Genomic DNA, 16,326 nt, shown 5'->3' with positions numbered 1-16,326 from the left:
TCTAGAAAAAGGCCAAGAGAATGAGTGAATGACGTAGGCGTGTATTGTAGCATCAGGAGCTCTAGGGAATTGGCGTAATGATGTATAAGGCTTTCATGTTTTGTCCTTTTTTAATTTATTTTTTGAATTATTTTTAAAATTTATAGTTGGCTTATTAATTGGGGTCTTATTAAATTGAGGCCTTAAATTTTGATAAAAAAAAAATTTTAGGCCCTATTAAAAAATATTTGGGTCTTCAATTTTTTTTTTTTGGTTCAAAATAAATTTTTTTGAACTCAAATTTTTTTTTTTGGGCCTTATTAAATTGGGGGCCCTAGGCGAGGGCCTAACTCGCCTAGGGCCTGAGCCGGCCCTGGGACATGATACAACTCAAACAACCCAATCAAGCATGGTAAGCTAGAGTGCATGACCATTTGCTTCCCAACCAATTGCCCCAACTAAACTTCCTACAGCCCAACCTAGTGCCCCAACTGAACTTCCTACAGCTCAACAAAACAGATCATCTAGAGCATGAGTGCTACAATTCCTGCTGGCTAATCCAATGCATGTGCTTATTATTTGAATTGATTATCTTATAGCTGATTTTTCTCATTTTCTTTAAAATTTGCAGACAGGTTGTGCATTTAGAACTAGGAAGAATAAATTATTGGGGTTAGAAACAAGATCAAGAGTTGCTGGTGGATTGAGGGCAGATGCTAGCAGTGTTAGGGAGCCTAACAGTAAGGGCAAGCTAGTGATTTATATCACGGGTAAGCATGTTGGGCCTCCAAAAATTTTAGGAGGTTGACCACTACGCTCTTGGGGACCTCCCCGTGATGGTGGTATAATATTTAGGGTTGTACCTCCTAATTTTGACATACCCAAATCTCAAGGACCAACAAGTGACACAATTTCACTCGATTTTGAAGGAATTACACTGATGGACAAGGGGAAGGGGAAAGGGAAAAGAAAGAAAAAAATATGGCAACTATGAATTGTTGTGGGATGGTTATTTGTTTTTGTAACTTCAAGAATGTAAATCGTGTTAGTGTTTAGATGCAGTGATTATTTTGTGACTTTAAGAATATTTTGTGACTACTATGTAATTTATGGGGTTGGATGTATAGGAATCACATGCGTTATGGTTACTTGAATATTTGGTGTTCACATCATATTAGCCAATGTATTGTGGTGGAAATTGTGATGGTTTTTTGGATGGTAATTGTGGATGTATTTTTATTGTAAATGTGAATGAAGGGTTATTGTGATTGATTTTTATTTATTTATTTTGATGGTAATTGTGAATGGTATTGTTTAGGTAAATGTGAGTGAATGGTTATTTGGATTATGATGGTTTTTTTTTTTTTTTTTTAATTTTATTTATTTATTTTTTTTTTATGGTAATTGTGAATGGTATTGTTTAGGTAAATGTGAGTGAATGGTTATTTGGATTATGATAGTTTTTTTTTTTTTTTTGGGGGGGGGATGATAATTGTGAATTGTTTAGGTAAATGTGAGTGAATGATTATTTGGATTATGATGGTTATTTTATAAGAATCACATGCATTATAGTTATTTTGATTGGTGTTAATGTAGCTCATTCTAACCCATGGTGAATTAGAAAAAGACAAATGTGGAATAAATTACAAGAAGATAAGTTACAAGTCTTACACAAAATAGTGGGCAACACCATAATATCACAAAATACATTACAAGAGTTTTCATTACACATTTCACTATATGCTCAGGGCAACATTAGCCTTGAGGAATATTAATTAGACATGGGATAAAACATCAATACATCAAGAAGAAGCAATGAGCATGCTAAGGCAAACCGGTACTTCATCTCCTTTGCATGAAACCTATTCTTTTGCATTTGTATTTGTATTTCAAAATTAATAGATTCAACCTCTATTTTGGACTTATATTCAGCCACTTTAATCTTGCATTTCAAAATTTCATTTTAGATTGTTGTTTTAATCTGTGCACGTTTAGACGTCAAACTCTCGTGCCACTCAAACAACTTTGACACCACTAGCTTACCATGCTGACAAATATCCAGATCCACCAATTTGAAAAAGCCACATCCACGGTTGTCTACATTCTGCATATTCACATCAACATAAATAACAAATGGGGATGCCCCATAGTGAGCAATCCCCGACGAATCGTGAATTAATTTAGATTTAACCAGCAACAACAATGAAATATCTCACCCAAAACAATTTGCGAGAAAATACCTCATCCAAAAAAATTTAAGAGAAAATACCCAGCAACCTAGCAAACCAATAAACAAAAAAAAAAAAAATTGGGATCTACCCAGCTCAGATAAAATAGCCTAGCAACACCAAAAAATGAAAAAAAAAAAAATGAGAAAAAAAAAAATTGGGATCTACCCAGCTCAGACAAAATATCCCAGCAACACCCAAAAAAAAAAAAAAAAAAAAAAAAAAAAAAAAGGATCTACCCAGCTTAGATAAAATAGCTCAGCAACACCAAAAAAAGAATTTTTTTTTTTTTTTTTGATCTACGTGGCTCAGAGAAAAACAATGACGATTACCCACACTTTAACAAATACCTGAAAAAAAAAAAAAAAAAAAAAAAAAAAAAAAAAAAAAATCTTACCACTTAATTTTCACATGTATAAAACCTTCTACTGAAATTAGGTCGCGTGATCTCATTCCACATCTACACATTAGATTGTTGGTTTTTGCTCCTGCCTTGCTAACTTCACTATCTGATTGCTCCATCGTGGGTATAAAACGGGTATGAAATGGTTGATATGAAGAAGCATGAAATGGTTGATGAAGAAGAAGCCTCAATTTGAAATAATCCTATTGGTTTTGGTTTTAAAGCAATAATATCCCCCCCCCCCCCCCCCCCCCCCCCTCTTTATTTATTACAAAGCCACATGTTCTTTCTGAATGAGCAGGGGTATAAGTAGGATATCAACAAAATTTAAGCACATGTGCAGCACGTGAGAGGACCTCCGTTAGGATTTCACATAAAATCCTAACAGAAGGGGGTAACTGAAACGAAATGAAAGTTCGATACACCAAAGCAAGGTTGGCTCAATGGCTAGGCCCCCCCCCCCCCCCCCCCTCTTTATTTATTACAAAGCCACATGTTCTTTCTGAATAAGCAGGGGTATAAGTAGGATATCAACAAAATTTAAGCACATGTGCAGCACGTGAGAGGACCTCCGTTAGGATTTCACATAAAATCCTAACGGAAGGGGGTAACTGAAACGAAATGAAAGTTCGATACACCAAAGCAAGGTTGGCTCAATGGCTAGGCCACTGAGGCGGTCGCCTAGGGTCCCCAATTAGTAAGGCCCAAATTTTTTTTTAATAAGGCCCAAAAAATTTTTTAATAAGGCCTAAAAAATTTTTAAATTTTATTTTAACTTAAGGCCTAATTTTTTTTTTTTTTTTTTTTTTTTAAATAAGGCCCAAAATTTTTTCCCATAAAAATTTACGGCCTCTAAAATAAGGCCTCAATATAATAAGCAAATTGTAAAATAAGACCAATTAACCCAAAAAAACAAATATGCCACATCAATTTTTTTAGGCAACTAGTTAAAAGTTAAACTTAAAAGTCATGAAACAACAATGAGAATGAAAATAATAATAATATTATAAAAATATAATAATATTATTAAAATAAATATGATTTAATTAATATTTAAATATTTTTTTAAAAAAAGGTCAAACTTCAAAATTTCGCCTAAAGCCCCCAAATACATTGAGCCGGCCCTGCACCAAAGTGAGAGATTTTAAACATTTGAGGGGTGTTTGCAAAATGCACGTAATTTCAGGGGGGTAAATGAAGTAACACTAATTTTAAAAGTTACATCAACTTTGAGGGGATAAAAGGATAATACATATCATTGCTCCTTATATATACACATCAACAGATGCAATATGGCCAATACGAGTATGACCACTCTCTATGGGGGTGGACATTACTAAAGGGCTCTTGATTGTTCGAAACATTATCCCTTGTGGGTCAAGAGCAAGTGCCTTTTTGACCTAAGCAAAGTGGCTCTCTCGGGAATTGAAAAAGTACATAGCATTTTTCTTCGTTTATTATTTTGATCATTTTTAATAAAAAAGGAATAGAACTTAAGAGTCATTCTTTTAATTAATATGTAGCACTACGGTTCAGTAATATAGTAGTAGGTCTTTATTGCAGCTTTTAGTATCTAGTGTAGTAGACTTCAGTATCTTTTTTTTTTTTTTTTTTTTTTTTTTTTTTGTACCGAACTTTGCATTAGAACAAGAGAGCATACAACCCTCAAGGGGAAAGAAAACAGAAGGTGGTGCTACACCACTACAAATAACAGGAGGAAGAGGAGAAAGGGGAAAAGTGGAAATGCAGCCCGAGTGAACTCTTGCCGCGGCCCAATAAGCCACATGATGGGGGATGTTGAAGAGCAGTAATTACAATGAGGGAGTCTCCTTCGATGGCGAAATTTTTGAGCTTCAAAGACATTGCTAAAGAGGCAACCAACAGAGCTGGCAGGGCTTCCCTAAAGTTAGGAGTGCAAGAAGGGTTGATCAGGGAGATAACTTTGATAATTTTTCCTTTATGGTCTCTGCAAACGGCTGCTTGAGCTGAGAAATGCTCTTTAATGGCTATATCAAAGTTGATCTTGTGATAACCTTCCTGAGGAGGGGACCAGACTTCAATTCCTCCAGGAGAATAGGATTTCCTAGCTGCAGCATGAGATAAAGTGGTCTTTTTGATGGAAGAAGCTAAAGTGGCAATGTCTGGAATGACACCTTCATGATGAGCTTTATTCATGCTAAACCATAACAGATCACAAAAGACAGCAGCGTAAATTTGGAAAAGGTGAACCTCATAATTTGGAATGCCAAACATAATATGGGGATTGATGATACCCTTAATCCAACTAGAGAGGCTCATAGAGGACCAGGCCATAGAGTCCAAAGGCCAAAAGGAATTTCTCCAGGCTATTCGAGCAAAACAACATTTGAAGAACAAATGGGGAAGAGAGTCTTCTTCTGATTTGCAAAGGGGGCAGAGGGAATCTGTAGAGGGATTTGGGAAAATAGATTTAAGTCTGGCCTTAGAGGGGATTATATCTCAGGCAATTTTCCACAGAAACAGTTTGAGTCTGGCATTCAGATTGAGATTCCACAGAATTTTCCAGGAGATAGAGCTAAGAGGGGAGGGAAAAGATGAAACTCTAGGGCTGCTTATCAATCTGTAAGCTGATTTTATGGAAAATTTACCAGATGAAGAAAGAGGCCAGAAAAAATCAGGACAAGGAGAAGGGCTAATGGAGATTTTTAGGATTTCCCTAACGCTATGGATGTCAAAAAGAGATAGAAGAAGAGGGGTATTCCAGGTGGCATTTGGATTGAAGTGGTCCAAGACTAGAAGAGGAGAGGAGGAAAAAGAAACTGAAGAAAGAGGAGAGGGGCAGAAGGAAGAGATAGAAAGGATCCATGGGGAATTCCAAATAGAAAAGCTGGACAGAGAATGAACTCTATGGCAGGCTCCTTTGGAAATGATAGGTTAAGAAGAGAGGATGCCTTGCCATAGCCAAGAGGGGGAAGAATGGGAAGGGGGGGGAGACAAAAGAACCAGAAAGAAGATACTTACCTTTGAGTTGATTCACCCACATGGAGTTTGAGTTGGTTTGGAGCTTCCAACCTAGCTTAGAAATGAGAGCTACATTAACATCTTTCATTTTCCTAAACCCCAAACCTCCAGCATTTCTTAGCACACAGAGAGAGTTCCAAGATTTAAGGGAAAGATTTCTAGCTTTTGTTGGAGGGAAACCCCACCAGAAATTCTTGAACATTTGATCCAGCTTTTTACAAATGCTAGTAGGCAACAAAAAAGTGCTCATAGCATATGAGGGGATATCTGCAACCATTGCTTTAATGAGCACCAACCTACCAGCTTGGGAGAGGGTCTTGGCTCTCTAACCTTCAATTCTGTTATGAACCTTGTCTAAGATGCTTTGGCAGGCTGCACGTTTGGATCTACCAATAAGAATAGGGAGCCCAAGATAAATAGAGCAGGAAGGGTTAGAATTGTAGGGAAGGATATTTAGGATGGAGGAGGAGGTGGGGGTATTGGTATTTTTGTTGAATCTGATTGAGGATTTGCAAGAGTTGATGGATTGACCAAGCCAAGAATAGTATTTGTCTAAACAAGATTTGATACTATTTGCTTCGATTAAGGTAGCATTTCCAAAAATAAGTAGATCATCTGCAAACAACAGATGATGGATGGCATGAGATCTTCTGGCAATCCTCATGTGTCTTATGTTGCCAAGGCTTTCTTCTCTAAACAATAATCTTGACAAAACTTCTGAGCCCAAAATGAAAAGGAAAGGGAAAAGGAGATCACCTTGTCTCAACCCTTTTTCAGGATAAAACTTGCCAAAGGGGCTTCCATTAATAAGAATGGAGAAAGAGGAGGAGGAAATGCAGGTTTTAATCCAACTAATCCAAGTAGCATGGAATCCCAACTTCTTCATGACTGCCAGAATCAAGGACCATTCCATTTTATCAAAAGCCTTTTCCATATCCATTTTTAGGAACATAAAACCACCTTTCCCTTTCTTATTTTTGAAAGAATGCAGGAGCTCATGAGCTAAGATGGAGTTGTCTTGAATGTTTCTGCCAGGAACAAAGGCTGATTGGAGAGGGGAGATAATCTTGGGGAGCAAACACTTCAGCCGATTTGCTAGGATTTTGGAGATAATCTTGTAAACAATGTTATAGAGGCTTATGGGCCTGAATTGATTCACTGTGTGAGAACCATTTTGCTTAAACACCAGAGTAATGTAGGTATGGTTCTGCTCTCTGATCAGCTGCTTGTTGTGGAAGAAGTTCCAAACACAATCCAGCACCTCTCTTCTAACAGTAGGCCAGCATTTCTTGTAAAAGAGGGCTGTGAAACCATCTGGACTAGGGGCTTTAGTAGAGCCAAGACTAGAGAGGGCTTGAATCGCCTCTGCTTCTGAGGGCATAGAGCAAAGAGAAAGATTGTCATCTTCAGAGATGGTAGGCTGAAAAGGTCCAGAAGATCTTCTTCAATAGGGGGAGAGGAGGAGGAGAACAAGTTGGAGAAATGAGAAACAAAATTTCCTCCAATTTCTGCTCTATCAGAAACCCAACTACCATTGCTGGTTTTAAGGAAATTTACTGCATTGGATCTTCTTCTGATGATAGTGGAAGTGTGGAAGAATTTAGTGTTAAGGTCAGTGCAGGTGAGCCAAATTTCTCTGGACTTTGATTTCTAGAGAATCTCCTCTTTGATGAGAAGTTCATCAAGATCAATCTTCAAGTTAGCTTTTATGAGAAAGAGCTAAGGCTTGGGGAAAGCTGTTGGACCTGTCAATCTTAGCCTTTGTGGCTTTAATCTTGGACTGGATGTTTCCAAAGTGGAGAGAGTTCCATCTTTTGAGAGAGGCTTTAGTGTGAGTCAATTTCTTGCTCAGGTAAAAGCTAGGAGAACCAGAAATAGGCTGATTCCAAGCTGCATTGATAACAAAACCACACGAGGGATCTCTTGTCCAAAATTCTTCAAATCTGAATGGTCTAGGCAGCAGGGTAGAATGGTAGGCAATATTGAGAGAGATGGGATGATGGTCAGAGTTTGAGGCAGGGAGATGAATAAGTGAATATTCAGGGTGAAGGTGAATCTAGTTGAGGGATGCTAAACCTCTATCTAGCCTTTCTTTGATAGAGGCATTACCTTGCCTATTGTTACACCAAGTGAAGGGATTTCCAGCAAAACCAAGGTCAACAAGGCCAAATTGATCAATAAACTGTTTGAAGGGATAATGAGAGGAGCTAGTTACTGTCCTTCCTCCTTGTTTCTCCGATTGATTAAGAACAAAATTGAGGTCACCAATACAAAGCCAATGACTAACAAAACCTTCACCAACAGAGGTGAAGGAGTCCCAAAAAGCTGGTTTGTCTTTGTTACTAGGAGGGCCATATATACAAGAAAGGATCCAAGGGGAATGGGGAGGATCAAAATAACACCAGGTAGAGATATTATTCTTGTTTGTGATGAAACATTCTAAATCAACTCCAGGGCGCCATGCAAGAACAAGGCCACCACTAGAACCAACAGGGGCAACATTAAGAAGAAACCAAGAAGGTTGAGAGAAGTTGAGACAAGAAAGCTTGGGGGGGGGGGGGGGAATTTGTTTCAAAGAGGAAGAGAATGTCAAGATTGTTTTCATGGATAAGCATCCACAGAGAACAAACTGCAGCTGGCCTAGAAAGCCCTCTGCAGTTCCAAGAGAGGATCTTCATATGCTCTTTGGGGACAAACCATTGTTCCCTGAAAAAGAGAAGTTGCTGAGGGTAGGAGGTGAAGAAGAAACCGCCTACTTGTTTTTGCGGGTTGCTTAGAAAATTGGGCGAAGATGAGGAGGAATGGCTTGGCTAGAGGGGGTAACAGTGCTGTCCATTTGATATGTTGTGTCCATTTCATCAGATAACAACACTTCATGGTGAGAGTTATCAGGACCTTTTTTTAGAGGGGCAATGGTTCCAGTGATACACTTTCTTTTTCTGGTGATGGGAGTACTTAGAGAGGTGGGGTTAGTGTTTGGGGGTTCTTGATCAGTAAGGAAGGGTCTTTTTGGTTTGAGGTGTCGAGAGGGGTAATGGGAGGACCTGTTTTCAACTGATTTTTTGAAAGAGATTTTGCCGCGCGGGGGGGGGGGGGGGGGGGGGGGGGTGGGGGAGGGGGTGTCTGATATGTTTGGAAAAGCAATTGATGACATGGGGTTTGTTGGGCTTTTTGGAGAGGGAGAAGGGTTTTTGGGATGGACAAAATGGGAATTGTTTTGGGCTTTTTCTGCTGCTGTTTCGTTAGGCCCAGGATGGAAAAGTTGGAGTTCAATGGAGATGGAACCAGAAGCTAAACTGGTTGGAGAGTCAGGGGTAGGGCTGTTTGCTTTAGTAGGGATTTACAAGAGGGGGTGGTTGACAAGAGAGGGTTCATTTAAAGAGGCAAGGTCACTTCTAGCGGCAGTAGGTGGCTTTCCATAATCAGTATTTAATGAGGTGAGGGGTGGACAATGGTTACTTTTTTGAGTAAGGAGTATGGTGGAGGGTTTAGTGGGCTGCACGTTCAGATTTTTGATGGTATTAAGAAGGGAAGGGGTTAGGTGGGTGAGTTTGACAGGGTTGTGGGGATTGGGAATATGACAATTTGCCTGAGATGACTCAGCACCTAGGTTATGGGCTGTGGATGGTTGCACTACAGCTGGTTCTCCGTCCGAGTAGCCCCAAGTGCCGGGAGGCAAGGGAAGCAGATTAGAGAAGATATTGACTTTAAGGGAGATGGAGTACTTATCAGGGAGGCTTTCTTCTAGAGTGGCATGACAGTTTTGATCTTTGTGTCCAATTCTTCCACATTTGACACAGTAAATATCCAACCTCTCATACTTCAGGGATATCCAGGTGGGCTCACCATTTCCTCTACGTAGAAGAAACCTAGGGTTCAAAGGCGCAAAAACATCTATCTCGACCAGCAGCCTAAGATAGTTCCTGAAGGTCAGGTTTTTACCACTGATATCTTGAACCTTGATGAGATTGCCCAAGCCCTTCCCAATAACTATGGCATTTTTAAGAGACATGTTAACCAGAGGCAAACCATGCACCTGAATCCAAAAAGGGAAATTTTTATTCGTCAACTCTCCCAACGCTGCATGAGGAGACCAATGTTGAAGAGTGAGAAGGGAGCCGTTCACATTCCACGTGACTTGCCTATTAATCCTGACAATATGTTCCTATTTTCTAAACTTGAACAAAAACTTGTTTGGGCCAAGAGCTGGAAAAGATAAGGGACAGGTAAAATCCCAAGCTCTGTGGAGGGTAGCATTCACAGAGTGGTTGTTGTGGGATTTTAAGGAAATGATATGCCCTACTAAAGGTAAGATGTGGGATCTTCCCAAGAGAGGGCTGCTGTCTACTTAATGAGAGCTTCAAGTTCCATGAGGGAGAAAGGATAGGGAGGAGGAGACAAAGTCTCAGGGAGGAAGAAGGGCTTCCAGAGAGAGCTCTTTCAGAGGGAGAGAGCAAGAGAAGAAGTTTTTAGCGTAGACTTTAATATCAGTAAGGAGTTTATCTGCACTGATTTTGATTGAATAATGAAAAGTACTATATATGAAAAATTTTATCCTAAGTTTCCTCTATTACGAAATTATTTCCACACGAAAATCAATTTAGTAATATATGAAAGAAGATCCAGGCAGGAGAAATCAAATTCTCGTAATGATCATGTTGATAAAGCCATGAATTCAAACAATTATTAACAAGAATCTAGGATTCTGAATAAGTTGCAATTCCAATTTAAGCATATCATGCAAATATTCTCATATCATTCCTCCTCAACTAGGTTCATCAAATAAAAAAGAATAAAAATATCCAAATTATGATAAGTGAAAAATGGCGTTTCTCATAACATCTTCAGATAACTGAAAAAAGGACTTATTCTAGTCAATGGAATACAGCACTGTGCCTATCGCCTCAAGGTGTGCAGAATGTACTCAGCATAAAGGTCCCTGCAATTTAAAACACAAACTTCAGTTGGTGAACTCATGAAAAACTTTTGTAGCAACAATATTATGTGGAGGAGAAAACTGACAGACATGCTTATATGATTTGTTTAGGATACTAATGTCCAGTTCTTTACTGAAAATTCCTGTCCTAGAGATCTCTAAAATTAGACCTGAGCTAAAAAAATTATGGTTGTCAGGGATAGGCTTACATCGAGTACTGGATGGCTTCAACAGCACTTGTTGAAGGTAAAAAGTCGTTGACTGCAACCTCTTTGTTCTCATTCTTCTTGTCTGTAAAATATGTCAAGAAACCTCTCTAATTATAAATAAACCTCAAATAAACTAAAGAATCTAAATTTGGGCAATAAATTTCAGAGGTAAAGGTTTAAAAACGATACAGTCTTCAAAGAAGCGGCGGATCTCAGAAAGACGATGAGGAGCCAGCTCTTTGATGTCAGTATAGTGCTTATACTCTGGATCATCAGCACACACTGCAATGATCTTATCATCTTTTTCGCCCTATAATTGGAAGTACAAAGTAGTCATTAGCAAACTAATAAAAAGAAGTGACAAATGTTATATTTGCTTTAGCGCTTTAAAAGAGTACCTGGTCAATCATAGGCATAAGTCCTATGGCCCTCGCTCGGAGAAAGCAACCCGGAAGGACGGGCTCCTATTCAAGTCACTGGCTTAGTTTAGGATTTATGAAGCTCAAACATGCAAACAGTCAAAAATTATAGGAATTTACCCCTTATAGTAAGGAATCTCTGTCAATAGTATAGTTAGTAGTACGAAACATTGCAGAATGAATTTTGTAGACTCAATGACAAAGTTGTAAAGAAATAATGATATGAGAATGACCCAAGAAACATGTCACTTTGGCATTATGTTCATCAGGACTCAACAGAATTGATAAACAAGATTTTTTACTGAATTAATGAATATTAAACAATAACAAATTACCTGCATGAGAATTAAAACATCAAGTGGATCGTTGTCTTCACACAATGTACGAGGGATGAAACCATAGTTATGAGGGTAGACCACTGATGAATACAAAATCCGATCAACCTGAGCAATTTATTCCGACAGTAAGAGCAATCATGATGGTAAAAATCTAAGCAAAGCACAAGGTAACAAATTGGAAGGACCAAGACTCTTCCAAAGTACAACTCAAGAAACCTTCCAAAAATTTTATAGTCCTCATCCAGCTGAACCGCACCCCATTTAATGGTGGTTGCGTCTCATAGGGTGTATACTGTCTACGATTGTGGGTAATTAGACTGGATTGGACTTGAAACATTTTGAAGAGAATGTGAACCTTTTCTAGTTAAAGTATTCTTCAGAAAGAACATGCTTTGCACTGGCACTTAAAGCTTCATTTTCAGAGTGCTTGTGGTTCGTACCTTAATCAGTCCTGTTTTCTTGTCAAGTTCATATTTGACCTTACTTCCCTTTGTAATCTCAACCACCTGTACCATTCCAATAAGCAATTCAACAAACAGATACTTCTGAAATTTTTCTTGAAGAAATATAATTCCACTTGGAAGTTGAACATTGTTGCTGGGAAAGAGAAAACTGCTGGAAATTTGAGAGAGGCTGAAAAAAGTTGGCCGCTGCCATATGGAGTCCAATTAAAGTTAAGAATAATTTGACAGGAAAAGGTTAGGGTTGGTGGCCACAAATTAACCTGCACCACTGGTTTGTACAATGTGATAAAAAGGAATGCAAGATTGTATGAGAAAAATCATAAAGACAGGGAGTCTACTTTGATAATTCTAAAAAAGAAAAACACGAAAAAAGAGGGAAGATGTGGTTGTTTTATCTATGTAGTACAAATACTGAAGAAAAATTAGGTTGTTGAAAACCAAGGGCTCAATGTGTATATTCCTTTCAATTTTAGCTCTAAAGATATGTATTCTGTTTCGCATGATAAAGTTGAGTTCAAAACATACACAGTTGAAGATATTGGGTGCTCCAGGTCCTGCAGACAAGATTATTTGCAACAGAATCAGTACTTTAAGTTTAAGTTTAAGTTTATATAAACACTAAACATGGCATGTTTATAGGTACCAATCTCAAGATCGTGCCACGGATGTGCAGCAACTGATCTCCTTGACAAAGATGAAAGGATCCTCTCATTCAACCGGGGAACGTGACGTTGAGTATGAGTTTCTTCAACTTTTTTTCCATCTCCTTCGTTACTCATCTCTAACAAGATACATAAAAAGTATCACATGACAATCTTTATAAAATAAGAGACTCTGTTTGTCAATTCAAATCCATATCAGTTTCAAGAGATAGCAAATGCCAGAATTCATTTTGTAATCTTATATTGAATAGCCAGTTACACATCTCAATGAGGCCTTTCTCAAATGATGGAGAGTTGAGGACCCATTAGATGCTTACGTAATTTATAAACACACACACAAAGAAAAAGATGTCTAGGAGTAAGGGAAGGCAAGGTCTGAAATACCCAGATGATAGATAGCGTATAAAAAGAGAGAGAGAGAGAGAGAGAGAGAGTGAAAGTGTATGCGTCAAACATATCAGTCGAGTTGATGCAGGGTCACAGCCATAATCAACATCAACATCAACATCTAATCGAACCCTTAATACCCAAGTGATTGAATTCAGCACACAACAAATCTAAGAACGTGATACAATTGGCATTGACTTTTTTCTACAAAACAATCCACGATGTTTATGTGCATAAATCTCTTACGCATGATGCGATTAGATAAAAAGGAGTGTAAAAACTAAGCCTTAAGAAGTTAAGATCAATCACGATTCCCAGTTCCCAGTGCAACATATGACAATATTCCAATATGATTATATGAATAAGAGTAGGCACATAAACCTTATGAAGGTGATCTGGGTAAAGCACAAATATGCTAACTAATCAAAACGACCCAAAGCTTTTATTGCAACGGGAAAGTGAAAAACAGTGGAACCATACCTCGGATTGTCGTTGGTCAGCGCTAGAAATATGGTTTGGAAGAGGGCGGAGAGAGAATATGGACGGGGCGGAGATCTTAAACGTGCACTTTATAGTGAGAGCGAGAGGCACTGCCTCGTGTCTGTTTGCGAGACTGGTTGACTGACCCCTCCACCTGCTTCACTTTTATTCTCAAAGTTGGTTAATTTATAGGCGAAAATGTCGAAATCTCCATCTATTGCGCGCTTCAAATTTTTATTTATTTCAAAGTTTTGATATTGGTTTTTAAAAGTGTTTTGGGTTTTGATTTAAGAAAGTATTTTGATAAGATATAAAAGTGAACTCCTCGTAGAGTCGATAATTTTTTATACGACTAGTAAATATGCTAAAAAAAACTTAACACAAAATTAACTGGTTAGTGTTGAGGAGTCAGAATTGAAGTCGTTTAATTAAATAGGTCATGTTAAAGTTGACATATATAATTTTATACACATATCTCAACACGACTCAAACTCGACATGCGATATAGTGACTAACAATTTTTGACATGACTCGCAAATCTGACATGAACCCAATACAAAATTAAAGGGTGTCAGCTCTGACAATAAACCCTAGCTGTTTCTTTTCTCTCTAACAGCTAGAGAGAAAAGCGAAACTCTTCAGCCACATAGGGGAGGAGGGTTGGCCATTTGGCAGCCTCCCTCCTCCCCTCGTCCTCCTCGCTTCGGTGCTAGCTATTTACCTGATGCCCTAACCCTGGTGCCTCCTCTCTTCCCCTTCCTTGCTGCTCCTTTCCCCATCTGTTTTTCTCCGTTTTTGCCCCTTCCCTGCAGCTTTTCTTCCCCTGCCTTTATTTTCTGCAGCGGGCTCCTTGACCTTGTTTTGGCTCTTTGTGGGTTTGGATTTTGTCTGTGGTCGCCGCCAACCTGTGTCGCCGCTTCGCTGCCCGCTATTAGGGTTTTCTTTTATGCGTCCCCACTGCATCGAGCTCCCACGCCCCTTACGCGGCGGTTTCCATCATGCACGGGTCTGGCTCCCTTCCGGCTACCGTCTTCCCACTTTGTGCTTATTTTCCTTGTTTTGGTGGCTCTTTTTTTTTTTTTTTTTTTTTTGTGTGGTTGTTTTCAGGTTCTGCTTTGCCGGTCTTCTCCGCGCTTGTTCGCCACCCATCATCTACTGTTGGGCCTTTTGACGCGTCCCCGCCGCGATGAGCTTCCAATGCCCCTTCGGTTTTCGGTTCCCAGCGTGTGCGTGATCGAAGTGTGCTGTTTTTTTCTTGTTTTATTTCCCTATTATGTTGCTTCTTTAATATGTATTTGTGTTTTATCGTGTGTTTTTTCCCTGTATTGTTTAATTTCCATGTTTTGTTCGGTTTGTAATAAGGCTCTTTCCCCTCTCACTCGATCTATGTCACTTTCGGATTAATTAGTTTTGGTCCAGGCCTTTGGGTTGTGGTCCTTGTGGATGTGATAATTATCCTGGTCTTCGGGTCGAGGAGGAAGAGTTTCGGCATGAGTGTCTTTCCGCTCTCAGGGTCGAGAAATAATTGCTATCCATGCATTTGGTTGAGTCTGTCTGTCACAGATTTAATATTAAATCTGATTTTAGTCATGGGTTAGCGGATTGGTATCGAATCTTGTACTAAACCTGGTAATCTTATAATTTTATGTTATGGTTGCTTCAGAGCTTTACTCTGTGATGTAAGAGCTTTATGCTCGTGATATTATTGAATGTAATGTTATATTTTTCTCAAAAAAAAAAAAATAAAAATTAAAGAGTTATGATTAGAGTATTTAACTCATTTAATTAAATGAAAGGTTATAATTAATTTATATAGTCTTATACCTATATTTCAACATAACACAAATTCGTATACAAATCGTCAACCCCCCCCCCCCCAAGACTATATATATAAATTAATTATATAGTCTTATACCTATATTTCAACATAACACAAATTCGTATACAAATCGTCAAACACCACCCCCTCCCCCCCCCCCCCCCCCCCCCCCCATAAATATGTAAAATGTAAAGGGTTTTTTTTTTTTTTTTTTTTTTGTCTTGTATTTTATATGACGGGAAAATCAAGAGGAAGTGTACGAGTAAAACCTTTCGTTGACGAAAAGGCAAAGCGTGTGTGATGCATCGTGTTGTTTCTGTTGTCCAATAGTCACAAAAGTCCATGTGATGTAGAATAGATTCCAATGCCTCGTGATTTGTTGGATCAATATAGAGGCAATTGTGGGTACTTCCCCCTTTTCCTTTCCCTTTCCCTTTCCCACATATATTTGTTTATGGGTCCAATTTCTTCCCACCACGTTGCCACTTGCCTGCACGTTTTAAATGAAATTTCTTTGCATGATCAGAGGGTCAGCTGTGCAGGTGATTCGCCAATGGCACCAAGATTAAATTACTAGCTTCATAACGTGCCATTATCATTACTCTGTGTGTGTCAGAAACTTGGCTAGATCCTTTTAGATTTTGCATACGTCTCATTTTAATTAAATACGCAATGAACGGATTTAACTAAAGCAGGCTTAAAGATTAAACCTCCCCTACCCCCCAACCCAAAAAATAGAAAGGAAAGAAGAAAGAAGCTATTTGTAGGTAGACAAGCTTCACTGTAATATGCATACCCAAAAATTTCTAGCATCTTTTTTTTTTCTTGAAGAGGAAAAAACACAACTTACATATGCCTATACATGCAAGTGATACACACAAAACAGGACCAGCAGCACTCAAATTAATTGAGTTCCCAATTTGCTAATCCATGTACCAGAGTTGCAGATGTGTGCAAATGCACACAAAACACACACAAACACACAAGCAGAGTTTTTGGCAG

At 38.7% G+C, this 16,326-nt stretch overlaps 1 protein-coding gene across 1 annotated transcript; it reads right to left on the bottom strand.

The window, feature by feature from the left end:
- Positions 1–10,346: 10,346 nt before the first annotated feature.
- On the bottom strand, positions 10,347–13,604 carry LOC132186797 (soluble inorganic pyrophosphatase 1). The gene is made up of 9 exons (XM_059600858.2): positions 13,506–13,604; positions 12,620–12,757; positions 12,502–12,530; positions 11,953–12,018; positions 11,510–11,617; positions 11,154–11,219; positions 10,945–11,065; positions 10,756–10,837; positions 10,347–10,549 (listed from the first exon to the last, which is right to left on the bottom strand). The coding sequence occupies exons 2-9, from the start codon at positions 12,753–12,755 to the stop codon at positions 10,507–10,509; spliced, it is 651 nt and encodes a 216-aa protein (XP_059456841.2). The 5' UTR covers positions 12,756–12,757; positions 13,506–13,604; the 3' UTR covers positions 10,347–10,506.
- Between the last annotated feature and the right edge of the window lie 2,722 nt (positions 13,605–16,326).

Source organism: Corylus avellana, chromosome 6 (assembly GCF_965113065.1).
Source record: "Corylus avellana chromosome 6, dhCorAvel1.hap1.2, whole genome shotgun sequence".
NCBI classification, from domain to species: domain Eukaryota; kingdom Viridiplantae; phylum Streptophyta; class Magnoliopsida; order Fagales; family Betulaceae; genus Corylus; species Corylus avellana.
The sequence above is the reverse complement of the archived record's forward strand: the minus strand, read 5'-3'. Positions and strand labels throughout refer to the sequence as shown.

What these genes read in the sequence shown, in the direction of transcription:
- LOC132186797 (XM_059600858.2), bottom strand. Translation starts at nt 12,755, where the DNA reads ATGAGTAACGAAGGAGATGGAAAAAAAGTTGAAGAAACTCATACTCAA. An exon ending in AGAAAACAGGACTGATTAAG is followed by an intron (nt 11,618 to 11,952) that starts GTACGAACCACA and finishes TAAATTGCTCAG; the next exon opens with GTTGATCGGATTTTGTATTC. An exon ending in GAAGCCATCCAGTACTCGAT is followed by an intron (nt 10,550 to 10,755) that starts GTAAGCCTATCC and finishes TTTAAATTGCAG; the next exon opens with GGACCTTTATGCTGAGTACA.